We start from the raw sequence: 10,834 nt of genomic DNA, 5'->3' as shown, positions 1-10,834 counted from the left end.
GAATTTTTAAGTAGAGAAAAAAGCACGAAAATTTTTATATATAGAAATATTTACACCTTTATAGTAAAAGGTTTCAAAACTATTGAATCTTGAACCTCATAAAAAAAAAATAACAATAATAAATAAGTATTTTATAAGTATTTCCAAAATACCAATACTTGTTGCATCCTAAAAACTTCTCTTTTTTTTTCTTTCATAAAGAAAATATATCTTTATTAAGAATACTCTGACCATATCCATGTACTTCGAATAATTTAAATATAGCCTCTCAACTAAAAACTCTCAAATTCCAAAAATTCGAACCTAGAACTAAAAGATAAAAAAAATTAAACATAAATTGTATCTTACAACAAAAAATTCAACTTTAGGTTTATATAAAACTAGATAATTTTTTTTAAACAAATGGAGATTTTCGAACAAATACAAAAACAAAGAAAACTATTTATATAAAATAACAAAATTTTAATTTTCTTAGATAGAAATAGATAGAAGTCGATCAGTATCTACAAGGATAGAAATTGATAGAAGTCTATTATTGACATACGTTGATAGAAATTTATTAGTATTTATTTGTGTTTTTTTTTTCTATCACCACAAATAATTTGACTTTTTTTTTTTTATTTAAAAGAAAAAGAAAGAAAAACCTTGACCGAAACGAATAAGGTAAAGAATAATAAAAAAAAGAAGGGAAAAGAAAAAGAGATGATATAAACTAAATTTCCAATAATTTCATCTGTTTCATGAAATATGTACACATTAAGGTATAAAAATGAAAAAGAAAGAAAAAAAGAATAAAGAAGGGTATATTTTTGTGATGTTAATTTAATATAGGTATCTATGTGGAGAGGAAGATGAAGAAGCAGAAAGAAAAAAGAATGGAGATTCCAGTAAAAATACAGAGCATATCCAAACCATTCTCAATCCTTTCTTTCCTGGCTTTCCTCTTCCTCTTCAATTCTTCGTACTCTTCATATTTCAGTTTCCCTTCCCCTTTCTTTGCCCTAATTCTCTTCCCTCTTTCCATGGCTTCCCCCAAAATCCCCAAACTCTCTTTCCCATTCAGATGCTTCCCTTCCATATCCAACATCTGCATACTCACCTCCCTTACATTCATCTCCATCCCTTCCTCCTTCTCCCCGCAACTCACCACCACCGCACACTGCACCATCTCCATCGCCCACCCCGCCTTCCTATCGCCTCCCATCACCGTTGTGTATTGCACTTGTATGTCTCCCGACAACCAATGCCGTCCCACTTTCACTGCCTCCCTACTCGAGATGTTCGCCGCTCGATTCTTATTCGGATCGATTACAATCCAACTCACCCTTAGATTTTCTTCTAAATGCCCTAACCAATCTTCGTATTTCTCGCTTCGTCTAATCGCCGATGGAATCGAATCCTTTGGATCGATTAGGTCTACTCGGAAAGGGGAACACAGGAACCAATTCGTTTCCGTTCCGATTGAATGGACTTTTGAGAAGAGGAGTTTGTCCTTGTAATGAATGTCCACGGCGGAGATCGATTCGGAAGTCGAGGAGGAAGAGGAACAATCGAGGTCACAACGGAGAGACCGGCAATCGAGCACTGGAAATACGTCGGAGAAGAAGGATTGGTGTTCGGAAGGAAACGCGGAGATGGCCTGCCGGACTTTCGGATGAGTGATTGACGGCCAGGAGGCGGAGCAAACGCGGCGCCAGAGTTGGTCCTCGCTGGAGAGACGGCGGAAGCGGGAAGAGGCGGAGGCGGCGGAAGTCAGAGCCGGGCCGTCGAGGCGGGTAAGGATATGAGTTTGAAGGATGTCGGAGTGGAGGGCGGCAATGGCGTCACCGTCGTCGTCTGCGGCGGAGGGACGGTGGTGAAAGGGAAAAGAAAGAGGAGGCATGATATTTTGATTTTTCGATTGAGGCTTGCTTTGTTGAATGAAGTTTTGGGGATAAAGGAACGGAGAAGAATTTGAGAGCTTTTATAGGACTATTTCCCAAAGTAATAGTCAACTTTGGGGTTGAATTGCTATTTCCCAAAACTTTTGGATCATTTTGGGAAAAAAAAAAAAAAGAAAAAGAAAAGAAGGAAACCAAGACCGTCTTTCTTCAGGGGATTCCCTTTGAGATATTTATAATTTATGATTTGAATTTTTTAAAGGTCTCTCTCTATTCCACTTTTTGGAATCCATATCCATTCTTATCTCTTCAAAATATCTTAGCTCTTTATTGCATGAATTTCAAGCTATAAATTTTTGTCCCCATTTTGAAATTAAATTATAAATTACATATTTTATTACCATAGATTAAATTTATGTGAAATTATATGGTTTGAAGATGATTTTAGAGAATTACAAATAAATAGACATATGCAATGAAGACTTAATTAGTTAGTTAACCGGTCAAATCTAGTAATAAAGTACAAGTTCCTACTTCCTTTCTGAGTTGAGGGTTGTAATGTAATTAAAAATGATTGATTTCACTATTTTATTGCAATTTATATCATATACAATTAGTTGTCAAACACCCTATGTCTGGCTAAAGATAGTAATAATTCAAACTTTAAAATGTTTTACCTAGGTTCCTATATTTATAAACTAATTCAATTCCATGATATTATTATTAATTCAATGCTAACCCTACATCATTTTTTAAATCATTGAATCACTATTCAATTTTTAACAACAATGACATAAGAAATCATGTTGATGACATAAATATCAAATTTGAGATTAGAGACGTTCATCGAACAAGACAACGATGAAGATGACTTTTTCGTGACTCATTTTATCTATGAGATTCCATGTTTAATTTTGTGGGGATTAGGACTAAAATTTCCCACAAGAAATTTGTGGTAGTCGAGTCGCTTGTAGAGAATTATGTCTGGTTTAGTTTTTTTTGAGGAAAAATCATCAAAATAGTTTTAAAAATAAAAAATCAATAATATAGTTACTTCTCCATTATGAATCTCATTGAAATGGTTACTTCCTCGTGAAAATTTCTTAAACTTATTAGATGAAATAAAACAAAAATCCATATTAAATTATTTAACTATCCATGTATAAAAGTTTAAAATTATTCGAGCATATCAAATTATTGTTATAATATTCTTATCAAAATATAAGAGTTTAAAGTGATTCAAACACAATAATATCTTTATATATAATAATAACAATAATAAAAATAAATGAGACGAAAAATAGAGAACAAAGATGAGGATCTTAAATCACTGATTGATCCAAAAATTTAAACTAATGAGTGAAGATAAATTTAATATCATATGATAGTAATGAAAAAATGCATTTTCCATAACCTATCACCTAATCAAATATATATATAATTTATTTACTTCACTTAAGGTGGAGGATTGAATGTTTTCCTTAAAAAGAATAAGTTATATGTCAGTCGAATCAGATTTTTTTCTTACATTACACATTGATAGAAGAATTCAAAACTACATTTTTTTGTTAATGGTGATGTTTTAATTATAAAGTGAAACTCATGTTACCTTAAGCTGCATCACTTTGTAAAGTTGAATTTAAAAAATTCTTTAAAAAAAAAATTGAATCTAAAATTTAGGTCAGAAAAATGGTTATTAGAACTATTTTGAAATTTGTTTAATTGTAATGTATGTAAATTCTAATTGTCCAATTTTAATCTTGTAATTCCAATAAATCTTAAATTGATTTTTTTTTAGAATTTTTTTATTAAATTAAAAATTTATTAAAATTACGAAAACTAAAGTTCAAAAAATAAAAATAAAAATATTAAAATTAAACAAATTTAATAGTTAAAAAGGATAAAAATGGCATTTTTTTTAAAAAAAATGTACATATAGAATGAGGAAGGTAGTGGAAGCAGCCGCCGGAAGAGGTGGAGTTTGGTCAAATTGTCTTTTCGTTGATTTCCGTTACGCTGTCCAGTGTCCACTTGTCACTTGTCACACCCATTTTAATTTGCCTACTCAGTCAGCTTTGGGTGTCTTTTACTCTTCACTGTTCACACTTTTTTTTTTTCCTCTCTCTCCTTCTTTTTTTAAACTATATTATTTCTTAAAAAATTAGTTAGGGTAGAAATTCAATTGAATGTCGGATGAAAATTGAATTTGAAACGGTGTGATGGTGAGCTCAATATAAGTTATCAAAATTGAGTATAGTTTAATTGGTATCTTATTGTATTGGTAATTACAAGATTAGTAGTTCAATCGTCCTATATAAATTATGAATCAAATACTGTCACATTATTCCAATTCATTATTACAATGTTTCAAGTATCAATTTTCATTCAATGTCATATACTAACAAACTTCTACTACTACAGTAATTTGAAATGTTCATAAAAGATAAAAAATAACGATACAAATTTAAAAGAACAAGATTTAATACAACAAAATTTAGGAATATCTTTTGTAATTTGACATATTTATTTTTTTTTAACTGCTTTAAATACTTGTGTAGCATGTATGTTCATTTAGTTTGTACTTTTAATTGTTTGATTTGGTCTATGCGGTTTTTTATTTATTATTTTTTCATTTTTATTTTTATACTTTTAAAACGTTTATCTTAGTCATTATACTTTGAAAAATGTTCATTTTAACTAATAAATGATGAGGTTTAAATTTAAAATTTATAAATAACCTAGACCCTAATTATATAGTTATAACAGTATTTTCTTTTTAAAAAAAGTATTAATATCCCAATTCGTGATTAAAAAATTGAGATTAAAAATGGACTAAAATAATAGTTTTTTTTTTTTTTTTTCAAACTGCCTGAAATAGTATAATGAATCAAAACTAAAAGTGTGTGTATATGGACTAAAATAGGCGATTCATGATCCAAATTCATATCGAAACAAATACTAAAAGGTATATGAGACCACAATAGTATAAAATCTATTAAATTTAATTTTCTATATCTTCTTTATTTTTATTTAATTAATATGATGACATAATATTACAGTTGTTCTTGGTACCGTATTAAAAAATCTGTCACAAAATATTTAAAATGTCTTCTCGTGGCGACACAGTAGGTGTAAAGCAACCAAATTCTTATCCAATGGTGACAAGTCGTGAATTTCCTTTCTTTCCTCGTTTTACAACGGTTGATATTTTATAATATAAACACTTAATATTTTATAGAAAGTGTAAGATTTTTTTTTATTGATCTGAATATATATTATTATTATTATTTTATATATATTTTTTCAAAACTATACATTTTATTGACACTTCAATCAATATTTTCGTAAACTTGACACATTTACAATTTTGTCAATATAGACTTAGCCATGTCGGAAAATCTTCGGTAGTCTAACAAAGAAGTGGACAATCTCAACAAATGTAGTCAAGGTGAACACCCAGTGAAATTCAAAAAATGCATTTGCATTTAATTTTTTTTTATACAAATTATTTTTTAAAAAAATCCAAATGTGTTTTGTTACATTTTTTTTAAAGTATTCTTATACACAAGTTTGTTTGGTTTGACTAAATGCTTAAAGTGTTTACGTCAATGTTAAATTACTATGTAAGACTACTACTAAACACCATGAACTAATCATTTCAATTTGTATTTTAAGAACACTTTCATAGGGCAAGAATTTTTATTTTTATTTATTTATTTTTTTTCCAATATATGATTGGTTAAGTTGGTCGATAGAGTTAGTTGTTAGAGATGATCAATGCATTGTGTTGGCGTGGGTCACTGGAGGTGATTGTCAAAGTTGGCCGCAAGAGGTGGTAGTCGGACAAAGTTATATGTTAGGTAGTTGCTAGAGATGATTGACAAAGGTACTTTTCCTTCGAGGTAGTCGTTGTCGGAGGTGGTTGATGAAGTTTGGTGCCAAAGGTGGTTGTTGAAGCACGTCGTTGATAATGATTGTCGCCGATGATGCCCGATGGGTAGTCATTGGAACTCACCCTCATCATTCGGCCAGCCTGATCCAACCTGGCCCTAAAAAGTGAAGGTCCAACGAAGACTCATGCGCAAGCCCAAGGGTCTAAGGCATCGTGTTGGGCTTGAATCAGGCTGACCAACTTTCAATAGCCTGGCTCATGGCCCACCTTGGTGTGAAACCCGAATCTCAATTTCCCCACTTACCCCACTTAAGCAAGTAATTAAGGAAATAAACCAAGTATAAGTTAAATCTTATGTTGAAGGGAAGAAAAATTCTAAGTACTAGAATAGACTTTTGAGTAGTTTTGGGTTGAGCTTTAACCATGTGAATAGTACAGGAATAGATTTTAACTAGTAAAAATTTGGCTAAGTATGAAGTAAAAAAGAAACCATGTGTTTGGTGTTAGGAAACATTAACACATAAGGCTCTAATGAGGTCAAGTTTGTAGAGGTTATAAGGGATGCCAAGGAAAACCATGCGTTGAGCTTGTGAGGTATGGACGCATGTTGGCTAAAGCATTGGCATGAGGCGCTATCCAAGCATTGCCATGACAAAGGCTGCTCATGTGTTGGGATGATAAGAGGTTGTGTGAGCAAGCAACGAGGAAGGGCCATCGAGTGACGAGGATGGGCCAGGTGTGAGCAAGGATGCGTTCGGTTGTGCGCGAGTGTGGGCGCTGGGCGTTGGAGCATTGCGTGCGGACGATCGCATAGCTGCTTGCGAGGCTACACGATAACGCTAAACGATGAGCATAAACGCTAGACGATGAGCATGAGCGCTAGACGATGAGCGTGAGCGCTAGACGATGAGCGAGAACGAGAGCGTTAGACGATGAGCTATGCGATGGGTGCAAAGCTAGTCGATTGAGGCTGGACGTGCATTGAGGCAGTGAGCGACGAGCGCAAGAGCTACACGATGAGTGCAAGAGCTACACGACGATGGGTGCATATGTGCTGAATGCGTTGATGGGGCTTGCGAGGTTAGATGGGAATGTGCTGGTCTTATGCAAGAGGCTATGGGCATTGGCAAGCAACAAGGGCATGTTTGCGTTAGTCATAAGGTATACGTTAGCAAGAGGCTAGACGATGGTAAGACAAACCATGAGGCGTTGAATTGAGACCTAGTTTAACCTAAGGGTTGGTATGCGATGGTGATATGCTATGTGCCAAGGACATTCGAGGGCATGTGAATGCATATGAAAAGGCGAGTAGCATGTGATGGAAGGGACGTGATGGTCATAGTGCTAGTTGAACGCATGCGCCAAAGGGTGAGCCATGCGAGGAGAGGAGTATGCGGCCAAGCAAGGACTTGCGATGACTTGAGGTTAGTGTGGTACAAAGGAGGGTGATGCGATGATCAAGTAAGCATGCGACCATATAATTGGAAGGATGCGATGATAAGAGAGCTATGAGCTGATAGATTCATCCGGACAAGTGGCTAAACCAAGAAGAGGTTGAGCTTAAGTTAGAAGGTGGTGGGTAAATAGGGTTTCATGCAAGGAAGACTTATGCATGAGGAAGACAACCCAAACTTTATGCAAGTAAGAAGTGGCATGGAAGTAGATGGTGGTAAAGCAAGGTGCAGACACTCCAAAAGTTTCTAAGTAGGAGGTGTCATGAATTGGAAGCCTTAAGAGATGATGAGGATCAGTTCCTAAGGCCTATAAATACCACTATAAGGCTTCTCTTCAGTTCATAACACAAATTCTCTTCAAAAGACATTAGAAAGAGTGTCTGAGGGAAGATTCGGAAGAAGCTTTGCGTTGATCATGAAGAGCATGAGTTGATAGCAAGACCATGCGTTGATCAACTGGTTCCAAGAAGTGGAGATGCTATCGGACAGTGAGGTCATGAAGTAGCATCAACTTAGAACGAGGAGTTCTTCCATACTACTTGTGCGTTTTGAGTGATTCTAAAGCCACTTGAAAGCTTTGAGAGTCTAGTTTTCAAGTCAGGACTTATGGAGAAAAAACTCAAAGGAATCGAACTGAAGAGTGAGGAAAAGACAGAAGGGTTGAGCTCTCAAGTAAGCTTGGGATAGCCTTAATAATTTGAAGATTCCAACCAAAGCACGAGGAGTTTTGAGCTGAGATTTTAAGGTAAGCCTTCTAAGACAATTGAAAACAAGTTTGTAAAAGGAAGTATCTTAAAAAAAAGGTTTGGAATGATGAGTAATTTGAGCTTTGAAATGAATATGGAATTTAGGGTTCAAAAGGGAGCCAGAGGAAACTAAGGAACTTGGAAAGAGAGAAGTTCCTGCCAATCAAGGTGAGTGGTATTTCCTTTAAGGTCTCAAGCATATCTGTCATGTTTATGTTTATGTTGTGAATGAGTAGTTAGAATGAGAATGAGAATATGTGACCGGGATGGTTAGGGGGTCAACAGACCTTGTTCCTAAACCCGGAGCAGAATCTCACGGGATGGTCAAGGGGCCATAAGGCCTAGTTCCTGAGCCTGTGAGAAGAACCTCGTATGGGATGGTCAGAGGGCCGACAGACCTAGCTTCTGAGCCTATAGGCGGGGATCTATGTGCACATAGGGAATACAAGAGAGTATGCGTTTATGAATAGTATCAGTTTAACTATCTATTGTGCGTGTAGGTAGAGTTTAGAACAAACTCATTCGAGACTGAGGTTTGGATGTTAACCTCGTAATTGTGATATGCTTGTATTATTATTAGTTGAAAGAAACTCTAGAAGTTGCTTACCACTCACTGAGCTTCTTGGAGCTCATTCTTTTCTTTCATGTTTTTCTTCCTAGGTAGCGAAAGATGAGGAGTTCCAGGGTGCTGCTAAGGTCAAGGTCTGCCATGCCACAACCACACTTTCGGTTTTAGAGTTGTTGTAAATTTTGTAGTTAAGTCTAGAAGTTGTATAAACGTTATACTATTTGTAATAAAATGAGTTTAGTCAAACAATTGTTATTTATATCGTTGGCATAAAGATAATGAGTGCAAAAAGTTCAGATGGACAGTAGGTATCACGAAAGAGTGATATCTGCCGTCCTTAAGCTTCCTTTCAGGTTCAAGAGGTGAGCTCGGGAGGGGGTGTGACACTTGGACTTGACTCTTTAGATCAAAGTTAAGCTTAGTCCATTGGATTAGCACATTAAATATTAATTGTTTAATTATTTAAAAAATATATAATTTTTTATGAAAATGTTATTAAATCTATATTAAAATAAATTAAATTTATTCTATATTTTTATTTAATTTACTAGATAAAATTACCGATATTATACAATTTTATTTAATATTTAATTGTAGTTTTATTAGTTTTTAACCCTTAATTTATGATAACTAAAAACTACGATATATCTAAATATATTTAAAACATTTCAAAACATTTACTTTTTTAATACATAAAAAAGTAATATTAAAAGAACTATACATACATATGCATACATAATCTAATCTAATTAATAAATGGATTTGATTGGACTAGGTGGATCGAGTTTAGATCAGATTTGGATTGCACTTGAGTCGACCTTTGGGCTTCAAGCCTGTTGACGATGAAGCTGAATTGGAACCATAAGAGGAAGGGATGAGAGAATGATAGAAAAATAAAATTACTTGATAAATATACAAAGTGCAATAGTAAACACTATTAAAATTGATAGAGTTGAGTTATTTAGCACTTATGGTAGAAATCGGTAGACCAAAAACCGCACCTTAAGCCAAAAATCCAACTCAAATTAATATCCAAAATACCCACCCACATGGAAAAACTCTTCAGTGAGATTGGAAGAAAACTCAAAACAGAATTTTTCGTTGAACAACGACCCTCACGTATGCTAGTTGTGAAATCTTTGGTTACTACGATAATTGTAATTAAAAGACTTTTCTTTTTTCCTGAAAGATTAAAAGACAAATATTTAAACCTACATTAAAAAAATGACATATAGGCCGTACAGGTAGTACCTCGACCATGGCCACAGGGGAATTAAAATAGGTCAAATAATTGAAAATGCATGTAAAACAAACATTTATTTCAAGATTTTTCTATTCATTTTAATTAACATATATGGTCCATGCATGATATAAGGATAAATACTAGCCATATCAAATAATCTTTTTTAAATTTTATTTTATTTATTATTATTTTTTAAAATGTAGAATTCATTAAAAGAAAAAAAAGGATATTCAGCACATTGAAGAAATTAGAGCGCGGCGCATGCATAACACGTGCCTTGTGGTGAACGCGTCTCTCTCTCATCCACTAAAACGACGTCGTTTTATTTTCAAGTCTTAGTCGGCACCGTTGCGGCGTTGCCCCATCCTCTTGCGGTCCATGTTGATGCCAATTTCTTCAAAATTAATAAATAAAAATAAATATATCATTTGAATTTTTTTCTTTCTAATTCCGTTTTTTTGTATTAAATTCCAAGTTTTGATTTTTTTTTGTTCTAAAAGTTTAGTGTTTAAAATGGGCATTTGTTCCATTTTAGTTCACAATACTTTTAAATGTTCACTTTTAGTTCATCTATTATCAACGAATCTTAAGTTTGGTCCCTACTTGTTAAGTTATTGTTGTTTTTTTAATATATTTTATTATTTATTAGCATTTTTACTATCAATTTTGAAAATATATTTACATATTGTGTATTTTTGTATGAGAAATATTATTATTATCTAATCAATTACAATAAAAATTAATTTTGAAGGACTAAATTTGAGACTTAAGAAAAGTGAAAGTGAAATAAAAGTCGTCTAATACACAACAAAACTTGTTAAACACAATGTTTCATCAATTTTAAGAACATTAGAGATAACACACAGAAAAATAAAGCAAAGAAAACAAAGTTTGGTTACCACCACCTATGTCTTAGGGGTAGTGTACCTAGAAAAGATAATTTAACTAATATAAAGTCAAATGATTACAATGTTGTACTTATTTATAAATAAAAGATAATTACAGTGATAACAAATAACTTAATTTCGTGAATGATTACTTAGGCTCTCCT

At 33.3% G+C, this 10,834-nt stretch overlaps 1 protein-coding gene across 1 annotated transcript; it reads right to left on the bottom strand.

Moving 5' to 3' along the window:
* Nucleotides 1–703: 703 nt before the first annotated feature.
* LOC120087755 (F-box family protein) lies at nt 704–2,165 on the bottom strand. Its single transcript, XM_039044642.2, has one exon. It carries the CDS (start codon nt 1,880–1,882, stop codon nt 836–838), a length of 1,047 nt encoding a protein of 348 aa, XP_038900570.1. The 5' UTR covers nt 1,883–2,165; the 3' UTR covers nt 704–835.
* Nucleotides 2,166–10,834: the final 8,669 nt, after the last annotated feature.

Source organism: Benincasa hispida, chromosome 10, assembly GCF_027475165.1.
Source record: "Benincasa hispida cultivar pf3 chromosome 10, pf3_genome.v1.1, whole genome shotgun sequence".
In the NCBI taxonomy this organism is placed as follows: Eukaryota; Viridiplantae; Streptophyta; class Magnoliopsida; order Cucurbitales; family Cucurbitaceae; genus Benincasa; species Benincasa hispida.
This window is presented reverse-complemented; position numbering and strand designations above follow the sequence as displayed.

What these genes read in the sequence shown, in the direction of transcription:
- LOC120087755 (XM_039044642.2), bottom strand. Translation starts at nt 1,882, where the DNA reads ATGCCTCCTCTTTCTTTTCCCTTTCACCACCGTCCCTCCGCCGCAGAC.